Source organism: Xyrauchen texanus, chromosome 30, assembly GCF_025860055.1.
Source record: "Xyrauchen texanus isolate HMW12.3.18 chromosome 30, RBS_HiC_50CHRs, whole genome shotgun sequence".
NCBI classification, from domain to species: Eukaryota; Metazoa; Chordata; class Actinopteri; order Cypriniformes; family Catostomidae; genus Xyrauchen; species Xyrauchen texanus.
The window spans coordinates 35,600,638-35,623,154 of NC_068305.1; the positions used below are offsets into that span (position 1 = coordinate 35,600,638).

At 40.7% G+C, this 22,517-nt stretch overlaps 1 protein-coding gene across 1 annotated transcript in view; it reads right to left on the bottom strand.

The window, feature by feature from the left end:
* Positions 1-17,248, bottom strand: part of rab10 (RAB10, member RAS oncogene family) — a 33,655-nt gene extending 16,407 nt beyond the window's left edge. Inside the window, exon 1 of the mRNA XM_052098394.1 lies at positions 16,660-17,248. Within this exon, the coding sequence (XP_051954354.1) occupies positions 16,660-16,786 (127 nt within the window). The 5' untranslated portion in view covers positions 16,787-17,248. The remainder of the gene's footprint in view (positions 1-16,659) is intronic.
* Between the last annotated feature and the right edge of the window lie 5,269 nt (positions 17,249-22,517).

Consider the following 22,517-nt stretch of genomic DNA (forward strand, 5'->3'; position numbering starts at 1 on the left):
GGTTCCCCGAGACGAAGGGAACGAGACATTGCGTTACTAACGCATATGGGGAGTGCCTTCATACACGACCTATTTGAAACCTCTCTACAATAACGCCAATATTCTAATATTGGCTATGGTGTTTGAGCCAGCCTGTTTTGGCGCGAAACTGACCGCTCGTTTCGGCGCAAACTGACCACTATAAAACAGGTGCACAGACACCATTTCCTCAGAATTTCTGACTGAGAACAAGGAGCGCATTGCTCGTGCCTCAAGAACTCTGAGTCTTGTGGTGCGGCTAGCGTTCGCAATGTCTCATTCCCTTCGTCTCAGGGAACCAAGGTTACGTACGTAACTGAGAAGTTCCCTTACGACTTCAGTCCACTTGACATTGCGTTACTAACGCATATGGGGAACAGAATCCCATCACGCCGCACTACACGACATAACTTCCTAGAGAGGAAACATGGTGGCGCAGTCTTATGGGATGGCGACCGACATGTGTATGTCGCAGTGAGTGATCCTCATGATGGCCAGGAGGAGAGCACTCATAATGAATATATGAGCTATAGCCATATAGTATGAATTACTCCTTATGAACCCGGCCGGGAAGGGAGTTTATTTATAATGAAGTGCTTGCGATTTATGGCATTATAACAGCCTGAATGCAGGCGGTTTTGTAAATGATGTGGAGCCCGTACTTAAAAGGGGGCATAAGTATATATATATGTATATATATGTATATGGCCAATAAATAGCAAGGACTTGTGAAGGAAGAGATGTTACTTCTAGGTTGTAAAACCTTGCGAACGTGTTTTGCGAGGACCATCCTGCTGCAAAACATATGTCTTGTAAGGACACACCATTCGCCCATGCCCATGAGGAAGCTATGCCTTTATTTGAGTGTGCTTAACATCAATTGGACAAGTCTGAACCCGCGATTCATAAGCCAGGGTAAGAAAGTCTTTGCTTGGAGAAGGACATCCCTTTTGCACATCCTCCATAGCATACAAAGATCTGATCAGACAGTCTTCACTGGCAAGTATGCTCAACGTATGTATGTAGCGCCCGCACAGGACATAACAAATGCAATGATTTTTCCTCATCTGAATTAAATGGAGGAGGGGAGAAGGCCTGAAGATGAACCACCTGCGCTTTGAAGGGTGTGGTCAGGACCTTGATTATTATGGGTAAATAGCCTTTCCTGGGTTTGACAGTGGCTCTTAAAAGACCAGGCCAAACTCCAGACATGAATTGTCGACTGATAATGCATGTAGGTCAACGACCCGTTTTTCTGAGTCCAGAGCCAGCAGTAGTGTGGTCTTAATAGAGAGCAAACGCAAATCAACAGAGTCCAAGCATTTAGGACTAAAGTTAAATCCCAAGTCGGGACTGTAGCCTGCCGAGATGGGTTTAATCGTCTTGCTCCTTTAAGGAACTTTATGATTAAATCATACTTGCCTATAGAGGCGCCGGTTTCATGTGCGTGATCACGAGATCTAGTTGCCACATACACTTTGAGCTTTGACGGGGTGAGTCCTGCGTCTAATCGCTCTTGAAGAAATATTACAATTTCATGTATGGGGCAGTTTACCGGGTCTTTGCTGTGTGAGAGACACCAATCAGCGAACACCTTCCATTTTAGTGCATAGAGGCGTCTAGTGGACAGTGCTCTGGCTTGTAAAATGGTGTTTATGACTGAACACATCAGTTCTGGTGCATTTAGTATGCTCCATTCAGGAGCCACACATGCAGGTTCCACAGCTGTGGCTGGGGATGCCAAATTGTGTGCCTGAGAGAGGAGATCCCTCCTCAGTGGTATTTCCTATGGTGAGCTTTACAGCATCTCCATCATTTCCAGAAACCATGGCTGGTTGGCCATTTCGGTGCAGCTAATAGAACGTTTCCTTGTCCTCTCAGACTTTGCATATGGCAGAGTGGATCAGGTATACTGGAGGAAACGCATATTTGTTTTTCACCGGCCATTTGTGTGACATTGCATCCCTTCCCAGCGGGGCTTGGAACTTCGAAGAACAGAGGGGATAGTGGGCATTCTCCACTAAGACAAATAGATTGATTTCTGCTTTGCTGAATATTTCCCAAATCCTCAGTATAGTTTGAGGATGAAGTCTCCATCGCCTGGTATCGCCCCTTAGCGTAACAGTAGATGTGCACAGTAATTCAGGCAGCCTGGGACATATGTCACTCTCAGGGAGAGATGATGCTCGCTCCATAGGAAGGGGTGACGTGTCATTCTCGACAGTGGCGGTGAATGAATTCCACTTTGGCTGTTTGTATATACCACAACTGTCATGTTGACTGAGCAAACCAGTACATGACAGCTCACTATTTCAGACTGAAAGCCTTTAAGGCTAGAATTACAGCCAATAGCTCTAAGCGGTTGATGTGCCACGCCCTCCTCACACCTGTCCAGGTGCCAAAAGTTGGGTGTCCATTGCACACCACCCCCCAACCTGTGTTGGAAGCATCCGTGGTCACCTCTTTTCGCCTGACAACTTGGGACTTCGAGTACCAGAGGGGACAGTGAGTATTCTCCACTGAGGCAAATAGATAGATTTCTGCTTTGCCAGATATTTCCCAAATCCTCAATACAGTTTGAGGGTGAAGTCTCCTGAATTCTGCCTTGGCGGTTTATATATGCCACAACTGTCATGTTGTCTGAGCTAACCAGGACATGACAGTTTGATATTTCTGACTGTAAGCCTTTAAGGCTAGGAATACAGCCGATGGCTTTAGGCACCGCGTGACACTTGCCCCAGCGCGACACCTCGCTGGTAAAATGCAAGAGGATCTGTCCGTGGTGCTGAACAGAGGCTGGATATAGTGATGCGCATGCGTCATCGGCGCTAAGCACGTCGCGCCACACGGCACTTCAGCCAGCACTCAAGAGGTCTCATGTGTAACAGAACTAATGGAATGACGGCGGATGCCGCCGCAACAAATCCCAGTGCTTTCTGAAACAAGTTTCAGTGGAAATGTTTTCCCCAGTTTTAACTGAGATGGACACTGTAAAATGGCTGAAGCAGTAAAACTGTGCTGGCATAAAAAACCCTCTGATTGTGGCAGGAACAGCCAATTGTCGAGGTAGTTTAGGATGCATGCCGCTCAGTCTCAGAGGGGCGACAACCGCATCAATGCACTTTGTGAATGTGCGAGGAGCCAAAGACTGTCCGAAGTGCAGGACTATCAATTGATACGCTGTTCCCTCGAACGCGAATCTCAAAAACATCCTGTGATGTACAATTTGGATATGATAGTACGCATCCTTCAGATCTATCAACGCAAACCAATCATGTGGGCGTACATGCGATAAGATCCTTTTTTGAATAATCATTTTGAATAGGCGCTTACAAATGCGCGATTAAAATGTCTCAGATGCAGGATTGGCCGAAGCCCGCCGTCTTTCTTTGGAACAAGAAAATAACGGCTGTAAAACCATTTTGTGCTTGACAATTTGGCACAATCTCGATCGCATTTTTCACGATGAGAGGTGTATTTCGGCTCGTAACACTGGCGCGTCATCGGACGAAACCGTGGAAGACAGAACGCCGTTGAAACGGGGTGGCCGGTGTGCAAATAAGGATCGTATATCCTTGTTCGATCGTTTTTGCACCCATTCTGAAATACCCTTTAGGGATCGCCACGCAGCCGCATAGTGGGACAGAGGGCAGTTTGGTTTGCTCACTGTATGATATGATGCGACGCTCACTCTAGGGAAGCGGTTGCGCATAATGTGTGTGCTTTGAAGAGGAAAAGGGGGCTCTTTATTGAGAATGTGTGAGCATCTCGTGCATTTGCAACGAATGCTGTATTCTTTTTTGCACTTACTGCATTTTTATTTTTGCATTTATTTGAGTGCAAGACACAGAAACAACATTTTGAATAACAATATCCCTTTCCCGACCAATAAAAGCGGGGAGATGGGGAACAGTGTTTTGTGTCTCTCCAATCGAGCCTTTTTTGGAGCAGCCCCGGAGGGAATCGTGGGCTCTGCTTTCCGCTTCAAATGCTATTGCCCGTCAGGAGCGCTTTGCCGCACGTAATGATACGCAGGTGCCTGTGAGGCTTTTAGTCGCGCGCTGACTCGAAACAGAGCGAGGGCGAACCGGCTCTGATACACTCCATGTGGGCATAAAGTGTCTCATAGCCTGTGACTGCTGCTGAATCGCGACATAACGCTCAGCAAACTTATTCATAGAGCCGCCAAAAAGGCCGGCTGGAGACACAAGAGCATCTAAAAGAGTGGCTTTTTCTTTATCACTCATTTCTGCCCTGGAGTGCCGCCATTGTGTGGAGTGCTGATCCAGCTTGTTCTGCTGCTGAGTAAGCTTTTCCCGCCAGTGCGGACGTTTGTCGACACGGTTTGGAAGGATGTACATGTTACTCGCTGGGCAGAGGTGTGCCGCTACCGCCTCCTCCACAGGGGGTAATTGGGCATATAACCGTTTTCTTTCCCAAAGAAATTATCCACATTAAAGAGGATGGTGTCACTGCGTGAGCGCGCCATATAAGGTCGCGCGCCAGGACTTGAATAGTTTTCATTATGAACTTCGGGGAAGAAATGTGCGGGATGCTGCCGTTTAATGGCGCCCGCACTGCTGGAATCATTCATCGAGGCGAGACGGTTCCTCTGGAGGAGACCAGTCAGGGTGAAGCTCTTCGACTGCCCTTGTAAGGACGCGGAGCATCTCCCTGTCAGTGGTGCGTGCACGTTCCTCGCCCTCGCTGGGGGAGGGGCGGCAGCATTATCCACTGACCATTTGCCTGATGTGGCGAGAGACATGACATCGTTATCATCCCCAGCGTCAGATCCACCAAACGAGACGAGGCTGCACGCTCATCAGAGGGCCGGAGCTCGTCTCGCACATAGCGTATGGGGATATATGCGCTTCGTGGAGATTGAGGGGCTCGTGGGGCGTGTGCCGGCACGAAATCCACCTCAAGTTCGTCCTGCTCGGCCTCGCGGCCCCGCCGTGCCTCCTCGTGTGAACCCTCGGGAATCACAGAAGAGGCTGGTGGGAGGGCGCGAGAGGCTGAATCCTCCCTCAGAACGAGGGCGATTCGTGAGCGAAGCAACTTGAGACTCATGTCCTCACAGTGAGGACAGTCTGTCTCCATGAGAGCAGACTCTGCGTTCGCGCAGCCCAGACAGAAAACGCTCTCATGCTTGTCTGAGGGCGGGATGTGTCTCTCGCACAAGGAACACTTACGGAACAACATCTTGAAAAAGACGTGAACACGTAAGTGGCTCTTCTAGATATATAACTTATATAACTTACATTTATACACACAAGTACAATTTTGCTTTAAAAGGATACTCTACACCTGCCGACACGCTGCGGAGAATCAGGATGCTGAGGTCCGTTCACCAGCGAAGCATCAAGCGGCGAGGCGGAGTGATGTTCGCCGGAGCACTGCAGGGGAGCGGAGAGTCTTCTCGCTGCCGTGAAGATTCCGTCCGCTGACTATTGTGAATCGACGGCGAAGGCAGAGGGCTTCGAGACAAGAGGTAATCGCTGTCTTGAAGGAAGAAATTCTGAGGAAATGGTGTCTGTGCACCTGTTTTATAGTGGTCAGTTCGCGCCGAAACGAGCGGTCAGTTTCGCGCCAAAACAGGCTGGCTCAAACACCATAGCCAATATTAGAATATTGGCGTTATTGTAGAGAGGTTTCAAATAGGTCGTGTATGAAGGCACTCCCCATATGCGTTAGTAACGCAATGTCAAGTGGACTGAAGTCGTAAGGGAACCTGCTTCAGTCCGCTAAGAAACTGAAACTTGGGAGGAAATTCACCTTTCAGCAGGACAGTGACCCTAAGTACAAGGCCAAAGCAACATTGGGGTGGCTCAAGAACAAAAAGATGAATGTCCTATTGTGGCCCAGTCAAAATCATGATCTCAATCCTATTGAGAATCTGTGACACTATTTGAAAATTGCAGTCCACAAGCATCACCCAACACACCTTAACAACCTGGAGAAAATATGCAGAGAAGAATGGGCCAAAATCACTTTGTCACGGTGTGCAAAGCTGGTACACATGTACAGGGCTGGACTGGTAATCTGGCATACCAGGCATTTTCCCGGTTGACAGACGCACTTTTGGGCCGATCTGGCCCCATCGGGAGAACCGAGCAGGCCTGTGGTTCGGCCATACAACGTTCCGAATGGGCCGCGATAAGCAACAATGAGCCGCCGCAGACCACAAAACGGCGCCGCGACATGCAGAAAAGGGCCGCAAAAGGTGGCTTGACCAAATATTAATTTGTGGGGGTTGAATACTTATAAAAAGCAAGATATTTAAGTTTTTTATTTAAAAAAAATATATATATATATATATATATATATATATATATATATATCTCCACCCAAAAAACTGTTTTTGAGTTTGTGTTTTAAAATAAAAAAAAAATCAATCAGAATGAAATTTAATTGTACCATTTGTAGTTCGGTAATATGAGAGAATGGGTCAGGGGTCTGAATACTTTTGCAAGGCACTGTATGTGTCAACTTTTTTTATTTCAGCCCAGCCATCTAGTTAAAAGGGACTTTTAACTAGAACAATATTCAACGGATGCATAGACGACTTCACCAAACTTCTACCTTCAGTAAAAGTAGTTCGCCCTATGGGCTAATGTGCTTGTTAAAACACAAAAGGCTTTGATTTAATTATTTAAATATATACTCTGCATGAGTTGCGCTTCACAGTGAATAAAGTGCACCGCTCGTTGTCATTTATACACACACAGAGCGCATGTGATGTTAAAGTTGGCATGAAATAAAAATTTATCCTATCCATGTTCTTAATACACATTACTGCCTATCATGTACACAAACTTGGCTGGCATCAAAGCAGGGCAAATGTAGAGATGAAGCGGTGTTTCAGATGTTTCCCTCCCCAAACCCTGTTCCTTACCGCAAACTACCTTGGTTATGGGCCCGTTGGCGTGAATTCACAATTTGAATGAGGAAAAATGGCGAATTTGTGGTTCTGGTAGAGGCATTTCAAGCACAAGTGCTACCAGATGAGATCGCTTCTTAATGGAACACATGTCGGAGAAAGCGCTTGGAGTGTATTAGTATTTTTTTTAACGCAGGCATCTTTTGGAGGTATCTTGGGATATATTAAAATATTGTGATCTTTAACACGCTCGTTTCAAAGGCTACAGCCTAGTCATGAGCACAAATAGTGATTTGCTGAGTGCATTTAATGTTGTCAGTTATTAACTTGAGTCAAGTCGTTTCACTCAAATACGTCACAATACTGAAATAAAGTAATTGTGACTTTAACAATGCTGCTCACATTAACTTACTGTTGAAGCTCATAGCTCAGCCATATATAAGACCATATAGGGTATTTGTTTAATTAAATCTCTTTTCTGGTTTAATCATCACACTAGGACATATCACGGTTTTAATTAGATAAATCGTGCATTTATACATTAATTTTATCCCAAATTTGTCCATTTCCATGACATTCCAAGTTCTATTGTTAATTAAGTTTTTATGACTGGATTCTGCAATTCTGTCATAGGGCTTAGTGTGTGCCAAAGGGCCCTAGACTGCTCTGTTTTCTATATTTTATTGTCAATTATCCTCATTTTAGTGTAGGAATATCGCAGAGTTGCATCGTGTCTGGTGTGGACAGACAGATTGCTTGTTGCTGGAATCTCATCGTATCAAGTCTGATTAGGACAAGCTGTTACGGTGCATTTTTTAGAGCTCAACAGTCTCACTGCCCAATACAAATGTGAGCATTTTAGACATTCTGCAATATATCTTAATTTTTGGGTGAACTATTCCTTTAAGAACAGAACATTCAAGCCATACTAATGCCAAATACGGCCTTAAAATATGAAAAGGCTCCCCAAAAGCTCAAAAGCAGATGCTTTGGTTCCAAATAAGACGTCTATCTTTTTGACAGTTGCTTTAAGCGGTTTTATTCTTTGAGAAATCTGGCTTTGGTTTAGTACAGAACCAAACGTAAAGCTGGTTTAGAACAGTTCTGAGTTATTAGGGGTTCTGATAACAAGCCATTTGAATAAGAAAGACACACACACACAGAGGACAAAGAAGAGTTCCTGACAGGCAGCCAATCAGAGCTCTTCCCATGAGCCTCAGCAGCTGTGAGGCCACTCCACAGGGTCAAAACTGAAGACCTGCCCAACTGAGCCAAGATCCTGTCAATCAAAGAAATAGAATATACTACAAGACAGAAAGAGAAAGTGTGAATATTATTTGTTCCTCTAAACTTAAAAATATCTGTCTATCTTCAATAGTGTAGCAGTTTAACCTTTTATTAACAACAGTGTGACTATGGAAATATGGTTAATGTGATGTGTGTGTAAGTTGATCTTTCTCTCAGAGTGCAGGGAGTTTCCGGTGAGTATTTTAAGATCTTGAACTACAGAGAGACATTCACAAAGTCAACATGAAATACCATTCATAACCACATTTATAACATTCAACACAATCAAGTGAAATTTTGTCCTGGAGGTTTTAATGAGTAAAACGTACCTCCGCAACATAAACCTAACTGATGATAAAACAAAATGAGAAATAAAAAGCACATTTTCTGAAGCAACCAAATCATTTTGTTTGATGTGTCAGCTGGCATGCTTAATGTGAAATTACTGTTACAATGCATAAAATCTTAGAGGTCTTAAATGTAGACTTATTTCCTTAAATTTGGTTAAATATGACCCGGACATTTTCATGAGTCACCCGACTATAAAACAGATCTGACAGGGCTGAAACGGCAAATGCCAGACAAATTCAATTCAAGTCATTTGGCTCCTACATATTTCATGTTCGGAACCAGTGGCTCCACTGTCATCTAATTTTTAAGTCTAGAGCCCTGTCTGATCACCCCATATATCATCTGATAATCTCCAACTGGTCCCTCTCAGTAAGAACATTAACCATGTACTGACATAATTCACAACTAGACATACAGTGATCGCAGCAGGAAGTTGAAGCTGTGGAAACACCTACCAAGGTATCATGTGGTCACCTGACACATCATGAAATATCCAGAAAGCAGGTCAATATTCGTTTTCATTTCTATGATGAAATTCAGGTTTCGGAGGGGATTTTATGTATCTCACACATAACCACCCTTGACAGTAACTCAATTCAGCATAAAGATATTAAACACATAAGCTGCATTTATATGGACCCTGGTAATCTGTTTGTGATCGGACCAGAAGCTCATTTCGAATAAAAAAAAGTATCATGTAACCACGTCAATCAGATTAAATTGGCATCATCTGATTTAAATTTCATTCAGATTGTAAGAGGTGGTGTAAACCTTTTCTAATCCATTTTAAAAGATCATTTTTGCCATGTAAACACATGATCAGATTGCTTTGGGAAACTGGGATGATCTGCGCATGTTCAGTACTGACGCAGTAATGGCGTCATGATGTTTAACACACAATGACACACTTCCACCACAGTGTGGTCCATCAGCGTAAATAAGCAATAGCGTTGTGACGTCCAAAAGTTGCTTTTGATCCATGCCAAGTGCCAGGAAACGTGTGTACAAGTTACATTTAAATATTTTTTTTTGCACGATTCATCTCCATACACCGAGTATGTCGGTCACACGGCCAGTCTGACTTGTGATCGGCGAGCACACGCCCCCAGCGGTATATCAGCGTAAACTTCTCACATTCAGGAGTTACAAATGTTGGTGTTGTTTTCTGGTCTGATTCGGTCACTATATTAATAAACATCTGTGATGATCCCACCTATATGAAAGGTTTCATATGCTTTTAGCTCATAAAGAGAACACAGAATGCAACAAAGACAAACAAACCTATGCAAATCATTAAGAATTACTTTTGCGTTTTATTTATGTTGTCATGCATATGTTGTCTCTTTTGTAGCATAGTTAATGTAGTTCATTCAAAAATATCCAGCATTTTCCATTTCAACTTGCTATGCAAGTATGACTATATTTACATTGTAATCTGGTGGCGTGAATAAATGCTGTGCTTCAAAATCTCGTGTTGTTTAATGACTAACATTAGTATACTGTACAGCCTACAATTAAATCTATACAGTATAATGACAATTACGGCCTTAATATGTGAACAAGCTCAAAAGCAGATGCTTTGGTTTCCAAATGATAAGACGTCTATCTTCTTGACAGTTGCTTTAAGCGGTTTTATTCTTTGAGAAATCTGGCTTTGGTTTAGTACAGAACCAAAAGTGAAGCTGCTTTAGAACAGTTCTGAGTTATTAGGGGTTCTGAACACAAGCCATTTGAATGACACACACACACACACACACACACACACACACACAAAAGAAGAGTTCCTGACAGGCAGCCATTATACTGCTTTTTATACAATATGTTACAATCGTCACACATCTTACACAGTCATGGTACTATAAATTAAATGTTTAATTGCTACTCTCCCCCTTCATCACTGGTTGACTTTGTGATTTTGGCTCTGGTATGTAAACTGACTTTTGTCGCATCCTGCATCGCAGCACACAGAAGGTATGTGGAGTTTGGTCCTATACTGTATATAGCAGCGAGGTCATATTATGATATCAAATATATGACAATTCAAATTCAAAGCTGTAAATTTCAAAGCTGGATGTTTTTATTGTTGCTGGAAAATGTGTTGATGGTATATTTAATATTTTGTGTTATTTTATGATGTATTGATTATTAAAACTACAAGTAGTCACACATAACATCATATCCTCGTTTGCAGAGAAGTCCGAAAAAATTGTGTCGCGCTCAAACCTTTTCAAACAGCCAGGAAATGCTGTATAATCGTGCAGTGTAAACACGTCCCAATAGCAGTTACAATGTGACGCTTGATAAATATAAAGGTTCACATAAATCCGATCACTTTATGTAGCGTTCATGTTAACAGTACATTCGAAATCATCAATCAGAATGATTTCATTATGATTAAAACACGAAGTGTCCATGTAAACGCAGCTATAGGTGATTAAAAACAAGCAGAATGTATCGCAGATACAGATGAAAACATGAACGATTGGTGTTGAACTTGGGGGGTTTCATGACACTTCATGAAAATCATTTAGTTCTGGTATTACAACGCAATCCCAACCAGAGAATTTGTATGAGGTCTTGGGTTATTAAAACTTGCTTGCAAATCCACTTGAAACCTCAGGCATGAAAAGTCCTGAACATTTCCTTCGAACCAATCTAACTTCCAAGTGACTGAACCATTGACTTAGCCACACCCACTCATTCTAAAACCTTTCACAAAAAAGCGTTAAGACCGATGGTGAGCAAAAGAGCAACATAAAGAGCGTGTTCCCACAGTTGCCAAGCACAATAGTCGCAACACAGCGCTCTCAAATCACAGCTATTATAAATCTGAATATGGAATTAAGCCTCAAAGATCCGCTTCAACTACAACACTATCTGTGCTGTCTTTTGAATCTTGTTCATTTTGTGCACTTTATAATCATGCAGTACTGGCAGCAACACACTGTCGTTATGATTGATGTTGGTGTAACAGTAACCAGATGGTTGTTGGTGTAACGGTAACCAGATGGTAGGTAGCTGTGTGCAGTGCAGAAAACCTCCCTCCCCTCAAGAGGCACAATAGTTGAATATTGTTTGCGAGATGGATGGCTCCATAAATACAAGCATTTTATCGTTAGATGCATTTGACTCTAGTGGCCTTATTTATTTGATGTTCTCTGCAGTTTTGGATGCGGTCAGAACTTTTGCCAGTGGGTTAAGACTTGGGGGAAGTTTACACGACAACGGTTACAACTAAAAACTGAACACTTGCACTAGCGTTTTGGCTGTTCGTTTACACGACAATGCCGTTTTGGGGCCTGAAAACGCAAACTTTTGAAAACGGGTTTCAAAGTTTTTGTTAAAACGATGCCGTTATCGTCTCCGTGTAAACATACAAAAACGTGAATTTGTGAAAACGATGACGTCATGCACACGCATATTACGTGTTCAGTCAGAACTTTTTCTTTACCTTCAGGGTGAACAGACCAACATGAGATCACCAGTTGGAGTCCTTAACTGCTTTATAGTCCAGGGTCACTTGTATTAATAAAGCAACCTCATCGTCCATCCAGACAAAATTGCTCGATACTTTCGCCACCTTCATTGTTTGTATTCACCACTCTGTAGAAGAATGCTTACGTGCGCAGGTGCGTAGTGTTTCTTTACAAAGTGACATCACCAACTACTGGCCTGGCATGCAGAATACATAATTTTTAGTTGTTTTCACAGATCTGTGTGAACGGGGATCGTTTTCACAACATTGTCATCCATACGCAAATCAGTTCAAAAACGCAAAGGAAAAACTTTTCAGTTTTTAGTACATCGCTGTCGGTTCGTTTATTAGAACTCATTCAAATATAAAGAGTGGTGGTGGTGTAGTGGTCTAAGCACATAACTGGTAATCTGGTAATCAGAAGGACACTGGTTCAAACCCCACAGCCACCACCATTGTGTCCATGAGCAAGGCACTTAACTCCAGGTTGCTCTGGGTGGGATTGTCCCTGTAATAAGGGCCAAATGCATAAATATAAAGGGAATTGAAATATCAGGCCTAGAGCATCTCGTTTTATGCAGGCAATGTCATTTTATACTTAAACCCTTAAAGATTCAATACCCACTCTTAATAATTTGATCAATGACTATGGTTAAATTTATAGCCTGAAAATGTTCCAAAGTCATCAATACTTTTTCTTAAAGAACGGGAGAGGCTGAATCCAACACAACACCCCTATAAAACACCTCTATTTTGGGGTTTAGATAATTGGGAATTAACGTTACTCCTCAAGTAGATTTGATCTAATTATGACCCCCTAATAGTTCAAGTTAATGAAAGTTTGAATAGATGGTTGTCTCTTCCGCTCACTACTACTGAAATCGTGAACAATATTAAAATGAATATACTCCCCAAATTTTTATATTTGTTTCAGTCGATTCCCCCAACACCTCCTCGTTCCTTTTTTCACAATAAGAAAACATTTGTTACATTTATCTGGAACAAGAGGCTCTCCAGGCTCCGCCTATGACATTTATATCTCCAATATGAAAGAGGTGGGCTACAACTCCCTAACCTTTTATGGTATTTTAAAGCAGCCCAACTCAGATCAGCATGTTTTCGTATTGCTGACCCTTCTCATATTCCATGGGTTCATATTGAAAGAAATGACACAGGAGGTTTGAGTCTTGACACATACTTATATTCTGATTCCTAAAAGAGACTTAGAGACAGAAATCATCGAACCCGTTAGCTAAAACTACCATCTTAGTATGGCATGAGTCACTAGCTAAGTTGGGCGAAACACCTGTATTATCCTAGTTCTCTTCTATTTGGGGTAATGCAATGTTTATTCCAGGAAATCCAGACTCTGGCAGAAGGCAGAATGGCTTTTCAGAAGATAGCCCTTTAAGCAGAGAATACACTGATGTCTTTTGAAACCTTAAGGAAGAGATACAAAATTCCCTTAGACTCACTTTAAGAATATTCAGATCTGGAATTTTATACGATCTAAGAATCATTCATATCGGTGTCCTTTTGTAAGCAGTATAGAATAAATCACTCTATAGAAGATCTGTGTTCAAGCACAAACATTATCAATTAACACACATCTTAAATTGATCCAATACAATTGGATAATGAGAACAAACATAACACCAGAAAAGTTTAATAAATTAAATCAAAACATTTTAGATGCATGGGAAACATACCACCCATAAGGGAGCATTATTTCATTGTATTTGGAAATGTGAGCACCTACAGTTCTTTTGGAAATAATTAGTTGGTGTAAAATCTAAACTTATCATTAAAGAAGTCCATCTGCCCCAAAATTTGTATCCTTGATATTCTTACACCAGCCCTATCTTTGAAGATATGAACAGAAGTTTGGAAACTGGAAAAGCCTTCATGGTCCAGCTTTATCACTCTGGATAAAATAATAGTCTTATTTTTTAGCAATGGAAAGACACACCTATTCAATCAAACAAAAGAACACATATTTTATAAGATCTGGGATTCCTTCCTTCACTTTATAGAACAGAATGAGCTGACTCTTGAGTAATGCCAATGAGTTTGATCATGCCCTTACTTTTTTATTTTACCCACAGATTAGGACAGTTGAGTGTGTATGAATATGTGAATTGTGTATCATCCATTTTCATCAACATTTAATCTGTGTACTGAACTGTCAAACTTATTTTTATAATTATTGTCCTTTTTTTTTCTCATATGGGTGTAACGGTACTTTTCCATTGCACGTTACGATTCGACTCGCCTCAACTCTACTCGCTTTATTTTTTTGCAGTTTAGTGCCACCACAACGTGGGTGGTATTATAGGCTGTTCGTCACCGTTGTGCTCTACTGTCGTGACATCATCTTAAACAGGACACAAACTGACCAAAACAATGACACGACCGCTAGCTGTTAGCTACTAGCTCATTGTGCTGCATAAAGCAGTTGTTGCATGGTGATTTTCCACAAGTGTAACAGTTAAATTGGCCTGGTTGTTTTAGAAGCAAGCTTCCAGTAGCTGGTCAACTAAATAAAGTGAAGCTTTCAAACAGAGTATAGAGTTAACATAACAAAACATACCATCCTCCATCGTGGATCAACGCCAGTCCAGGGCACTCGCCCTCCCATTGCTTGCCGGTTTAGATAGCGTCCATTTGGTCGAACCACTTCCACTTTTCCTCGATAGTTCTGTAGTCACTTTATGGTTTCGCTCATCGCTAACGTGTGGACAGTCTGCACCTCGATTATTGACCACGGCGTGGTTTTGCGCGCAGCTATTTCTTTTTTCACAATTCGAAAGTCATGTGAACAAATGATACAGTTATCGCAGTTGCTAACTTTAAAACTAGTGGGTTGATGTCAAATGTCGGAAATCCAGTGACGCTGGTAGTGACAATTCTCGATCTGCAGGATTTTAAACTCCACATTTAGTATCGGCTCGCTTGGAACCTCGACCAAGGTTGTACTAAAAAAAAGTACCAGGTACTATGCACAGTTGAAAACCCCAAAAAAGCGAGCAGAGTCGAGTTGTACTGTGCAGTTGGCTCTTGGGTGGGGGGTGTTCTTTGGTTCAGTTTTCTTTTAGAATTAAAGCAATGTCCTCCTCTGGCTTTATGTCTTATAATGATAAACAGCGGCAAAATTTGTACGCCTGCTCCAGAATTCGCCAGGTCGTTAAGGCGTGTACCACTGCATCTGTACGATTATCAGATAAACTGATCGCCGTGAACTTGGCATCTGATATCACGTAGTTCATCTGTGATCCACACCATGAGAGCTGTAGGTAGTAGCTTTTTAATCTTTTTTGTACATTTTATCTTTTCACATGCACTCATTCGGTTCTGACTGTCTGATGGATAATACTCCTGCTGATCAATACCATACCATCATTCTGGTCTATACTCACTGTTGACTTGGGCTCCGTTGTTGTTGTTTGTAGTAAGTATATTGTGTTTGTAGTTATATTGTTTGTTTTGTTTGAGCATAAACTCATGTACAATTAAATAGCTTGTTGAACTACTTCAACTGATATGGCTGGAGTCTTCATCTAATGCCTTTAAACCATACAAAATTGGCCAATCACTTTAACCACGATTTTGCTTTAAAGAAGGGACAAGTTTGCACATTTTTGTGGTAATCAACATTATGCCACAAATGCTGTTGATTGAGCTTAACTTGAATTGTACCAGGAATATTCCTTTAAGATTTCCACTATAATTTTTTATATAAAATGCACATTATTCAGTAGCATATATAGCAGTACCATGATGCCATGCCACCACAGTACATTTTTTAGAGGTCTAGAGATTGCTTTCAAATAAACAACCATGTAACTTCACCTTTGTAAACACAATGACATCAGCGACCAAATATCATACCTGGACATGTCCCAAAAACTCCAGTAAACACACACACCAGTAAGTCTCCAACTCAGATGTGCTTTCCCCATGATATCATAATCACGGGGAAAGCACCACAAGGTACTGAAATGACAGGTTTAGCGGAGAGAACACACACAAGCACAGTTTGGAAATCGCTCTATTGGCGTGAGCTGAATCAGGCATGCGCAGTCGAGCAGTAGATGACGTCACACGCATGAATTGTTTAAGCTTCTCATAAAATAACTTACGTTTGATTATTTCAACCTCAGGCTAATTGCCTAAATGACACAATAACGATGACTTATCCTGGTTTGTAATTCGGTTTAACCCCTAGTGTTGTTAAACTGGTGAGTTTTGGTGGGTTTGCTAACAATAACAGGCCGTGAGAACCTTCAACGTTTTACCAGGGCCATACGCTCCATTTATTCATTTCATCTAGACAAATAGATTAAACAAACATTGACAGGTCATCCATAAGACTCCACTGACGTCGTGTTATTTTTTTACATCACGCTACAGCTAACACGAGCAAACTAACCTGAACACCAACAACTACATTCACCAATAAAGACAGGTCACAAACCCACAATACGGTCCAGAATTGAATAATTTTCTCTGATTTTATCAGCTGATTTTAATCAGTTAGCCTGTTAGCATACTACACCTCAGACCCAAGGCCTGGTCACCATCAAGTCACACACAGAACAGACTTTTTCTGACATTAAACCCCAAGACCTGGTTCGGGTGTGTTTCTTACCTATGGTGGATATGAAGGTGGTGTTGAAGGCGTCATCGGAGAACCGGAACAACACGCAGGTCTTTCCCACTCCAGAATCGCCGATCAAGAGCAGTTTAAATAGCAGATCATATGTTTTCTTCGCCATCTGAGCTTTATTAAACACACACGAGTAATAAACAGATTGTGAGTGTGTGTGATACAAAAACACACACTGGTCAGTCTCTTCACGGCGGGATTTCTGTGATTTTTCACTGTAGACTCTTCAAAAACTCCACGTGTGTTTCCTCACAGAGTGTGTGTTTGTTGTTATTATGTGCGGTTTTATATTGCTCTCTCTTTCTTCTCTCTCACTGTCGGACAAAATGGCTCCTCCACCAGACTCTTTCTCTCTTTCTTCAAACTACACCGGCGATCTGATTCAAATGTAAAATATTCCGCTTCATCCCATCGATCCTTAACCGCGCAAATCACTACATACGCGTCGCACGGTTGGATCAGAACCGATAGCCCGTATCAAGTCCGTATGTGGAGTTTAGAAAAGGACAAACACACAGACGACCGACCAACCGCCGTCGCCTTCCAATGGAGCCACTACGGCGACACCCTAGATTCTAGAGCCACGCCTCTCTTCCCGCCCCTACACCAGTGACGAGGCTTGTGATTGGTCGAAAGCGCCTACTTTCAAATCTTTCTCGTACGGTGATTGGGCGGAGTGACTAAGTCCAGAGACATGAGTGCATTTTTGACGTAGCTTTCCATTTAAGAAGGATGGATGGTTTAGGTTCAACGGGTGTGAATGCAGCAGGCTCAGACCGGGTTGAGAAGTCCGATCCTGGCACGTAAACGAGTCTTGGTGACCAGTGTTAGGTCCCAAAGATAGCAGACCTCCAAGACCGGACCATCGGGGTGCGGTTGGGTCCACGTTGGGGGTTTGAATCACTTCATGTCCAGATGTTGAGCCAAACCCGGTGATGTCAGTCTGTGGTGCGGGCGTGTCCCTGTCAGAAAATAACCACATATGAAAGTTATAAACGATAAAAATGTTGAAAATGCACACGATACCGTATATAATAAAGTACTGTGGTATTACAATGGTAGGTACAACGGGGCTAATGCCATGCCACCCCCTCCCCCTGATTTTGATCTACTATTTAATACATTTTATAATGTTTCAAATTGATGTAGCTAATGGAAATCGTTGACATTATCACAGTTAGCTTGAGACAAAATACTTCTATTAATTTTCCATTTTGTTGAAGGTGATCATTAAATCATACGTTTTTCAATAATTGTCCAAATAAGTGAAAGGATCTGAAGTTTGCAGATGACACAACTGCCATCGGCCTCATCCAAGATGATGAAGAGTCTGTATCCACAAGGGAGGTTGAACGGCTGGCTCACTGATGCATTCAAAACAACCTGGATCTGAACACGCTCAAGACAGTGGAGATGATAGTGGACTTTTGGAGGAACACCCCAACATTGACCACACTCACCATTCTAATCAGCGCTGTGGCAGCAGTGGACTCATTCAGGTTCCTGGGCACTACCATCGCACAGGACCTGAAGTAGGAGACCACATTGACTCCATTGTGGAAAAGGCCCAGCAGAGGTTGTGCTTCCTTCGCCAGCTAAGGAAGTTCAACCTACTGATACAGTTCTACTCAGCAGTCATTGAGTCTGTCCTCAGCACTTCAATAACTCTCTGGTTTGGATCAGCTACAAAATTGGACATTAGAAGACTACAAAGGACAGTTCAGACTGCTAAGAGGATTATTGGTTGCCCATATATATATATATATATATATTTCTGTATTGATACACTGTGACCAGAATTTTTTTAAATTTTCCTCAAGGTTTGCCTTTAGCCCTGTTGTACCCTACTTTGATGCATACATGTTGTATAATTGCTATATTCATATGGTATTTACATGGAACTCCAAGGTACTTCAAAGAATACCCTGGTTTGGAAAGTGTCCATAAATCATGCATTTCAATGGAAACTTGTCTAAAAAAAAACCGATAATACTTTTTGGTTACTTTGTCATTACCACAATTGTGTTCAAATGACCATGGTGCCATGCCCCAAAACATGGTAAAACCATTAAAGGAATAGTTAATCCAAAAATACGTTTACTCACCATCATGTCATCCCAGATGTGTATGACTTTCTTTCTTCTGCAGAACACAAATAAAGATTTTCCTCTCTGTATGTCCTTACAATGCAAATGAATGGTGACCAAATCTTTGAAGCTCCAAAATCCTCATAAATGTACATTTGGCAGACGCTTTTATCCAAAGCGACTTACAGTGCACTTATTACAGGGACAATCCCCCTGGAGCAACCTGGAGTTAAGTGACTTGCTCAAGGACACAATGGTGGTGGCTGTGGGGCTCAAACCAGTGTCCTTCTGATTACTAGATTACCAGTTATGCTTAGACCACTACACCACCACCACTCCACGTGTAGCGTAAAGGTAATTTACAAAAACATACTGACAATATTTAAGTCATTTTTTCCTATAAATTCCCCTCCCTGCACAGTAGGTGGCGATATGCACGAATAATGTTAATCGCCAAAAACAAAAGAAGAACTCTTAGGATGAAGAGCGCTTAGAAGGGCTGTTTGAAAGTGCAGAGTAAAAGAGGAATTCAATATTGATCTGTTTCTCACCCACACCTATCTTATCAATTCACAAGTAATGGATTTAACCACTGGAGATTTATGGATTAGTTTTATGCTGCCTTTATGTGCTTTTTTGAGCTTCAAAGTTCTGGCCACAATTCACTGGCATTGTATGGACCTACAAAGCTGAGATAGTCTTCTAAAAATCTCTGTTTGTGTTCTGCAGAAGAAAGAAAGTCATACACATCTGGGGTGGCATGAGGGGGAGTGAATGATGAGATAATCTTTGTTTCGAGGTGAACTGTTCCTTTTTTTTCCTAAACAAAAATAAAATACAGACTGTAAGGAAACTCCTTTTGGAATTAGCCCTATCATGTCCTGTGAGGTCTGAAAAATCTGGCTATTGTTTGTAACTCATTGGGCAACATGTTCTCTGAGTGCAGCTATAAACATGCAGAAACCTGCTATGACTCAGAGGAGCATGGCTCACAATTGCTGGAGGTTTTATGTGTTCATATCTCTCATGAATCACTCATAGATCTCAATCCAACTCAATGTTCAATGTTGCATGAGTTTATCTGGAATATCAGATTCTATGTTTATCTTTCTTTATGAATGTGTGTTCCAGTTTATTTTAGTGTCATTCTTCTTATAACAGGTGAGACAAAGAACAAAATTTTGTTCCTCCAGTTTCTCTCTTTCTCTCAGGATTCTTCTCATCTCTTGACTGGATCTAATTAACCAGTTAACACACATACACACTCAGCAGAGGCTTGTAAATGAATCCACTGCTATGTGGGTCACTGTGGAGTTGAACATCTGGTTCTATTATACTATCCAGATGTCATTCAGAATTTGAGTCCCAACATTTCAAGGCGCTATCTGCATGGAAAAAGTATACAAATAAAATGTATCAAGCAGAATCAAAGTCAATCTTTTAATGTTTTTTAATGGCCATAAGGGCAGTGTTTAAGTGACCATTTATCATCTGACATTAGAAACACATAAGCGCTCAAAGAAGTATTTTCACTTGTAAAAGGAGTGGTGGTGGCGTAGTGGACTAAAGCACATAACTGGTAATCAGAAGGTCGCTGGTTCGATCCCCACAGCCACCACCATTGTGTCCTTGAGCAAGGCACTTAACTCCAGATTGCTCCAGGGGCATTGTCCCTGTAATAAGTGCACTGTAAGTCGTTTTGGATAAAAGCATCTGCCAAATGCATAAATGTAAAATCATGTGCAGTAAGGATATAACAAGAGGCAACTGTGCCACTGAATGAGACACAAATGCCCCAAATTTTTACAGTAAAATGCGGTTGTAAAAATGGCACCACATAACATAACATTTGTTGTATTTCATAATATTCTTTGACTGTAATTATGGGGACACTGTCGTCACTGTCATATATCAGTTTTTGGTTATCAGTGTGAAGAATGAGCTTTTATTAAATATTTAAATAAACAAAACAAGTAAAAACTTCTCCGAAGGCAATTATATTAAAATCTACTGCAGTATACAGTACTGTATAGAGCTGTATACTAACATAAGAACTGGTCTATTATGTCAAATGTATTCTATGAGAGTATTAAATATCTTGTGCATTATTAACATCATTTGATGTCGACTTGATTTTAAGGGGGTCTGCCATCATTTTTCAGATGAACCATTCTTTTCTTGGCAAAGGCACAAAACCAAGAGCCAGTCTGGTCATATTCTGGTGTCAGGGACCTAAATGTCACACTAGAATTAGTCTAAAGACCCTCTATGTGGGTCCCTATCCAGTGAATTTGATTAAACATACTGAATAAAATCATTAATGAGAACACAAACTAAGAGCCTCCATTAGCCATATACTATTAGAGAAATCCACAAGATGGCGCCACAGACATTACCTAAACCTAACCCAAAGGACCAAAAAAAATAAAATAATAGATAATAGACACAAAGATATAAACAACAAGATGTAAACAACATGTGCATACCATATTAACTGCTAAAAAGATCGAAACATCTGACTGTTAAGATGGCTTTGCTGTTTGAATATAAAAGCTATTCTTCTCAAATCTCAGACAGCAGATTTCTATTATTGTTACAATTTCTAATGGTGAGGGTTCAGTATACATTAATATTTAGTTATCAAGAAGATGCTTTTATCCCAAGTGACTTACAAATAATAAAAAGAACAAACTATTTGTCAATTGCTCCTGTATGTATGTTTGCAGACAGACATTGACTTAAAAACTAGCCCGATTCCCCTTTATGGAGCTGTATTGCATTGTATATTGTGTTTAATGTGGGAATGTAAACTCAATCTGACTTGACCAGTAACCTCCATCTTAAATGACCAAATCTTGTATGTGTTTGGATGCACCTTTTTCAATAGTTTTTGTACATTTTACAATATAGACTCTCCAAATGAAACATTTTAATATATGTTTATTATTAGGCTATTAGTAGTAGTAGTAAAATCATGATGAAAATAATAATAATTATTATATCAATAATGAATAATTATTAATAATAATCATATAATTGTTATTAATATTAACAACAATGCTATTATTATTATAAATATTAATAATAAAAAAGAATAATAATTGGTATTATCACATTTTTCAACAGTTTGAGTAATTTTTTATAAATATACACTATATATATATATATATATGTGTGTGTGTGTGTGTGTGTGTGTGTGTGTGTGTGTGTGTGTGTGTGTGTGTGTGTGTGTGTGTGTTCATTATTAGGCTGTTAAATGTATTATTATCTTTGTTGTTTGTTTATTAATACTATATTAATGAATAAATATATTGTTATTGATAATTATGTTATTATAATAATTGTTTTTATATTTTATACATTTTAATATCTGATTATTATTAGGCTATTATATTATTAATAATAATATATTCATAATTAATAATTATATAATTGATAATAATTATATTATTAATAATGATACAAATAAGGAATGAATGGTTAGATCATTTCTAACAGTTTTTGTACATTTTTAAATATAGAAGCTCTTTAGGAAATATTTTATTCGTTTCTTCTTATTATTATTATTATTATTATTTTAAATGTAGGCTATATAGCCTGTAATGAACAATTTTAATAGACATCACTGATCTGATAATTTACCATATTTAAATAAGCCAATTAACTCCAAATCCCAAACACCACCGGGGTCTTCTGCAATGATGCAGACGGCCGTGTGTGTGTGCGCGCGCGCGCGCGCGTGTGTGTTTGGGC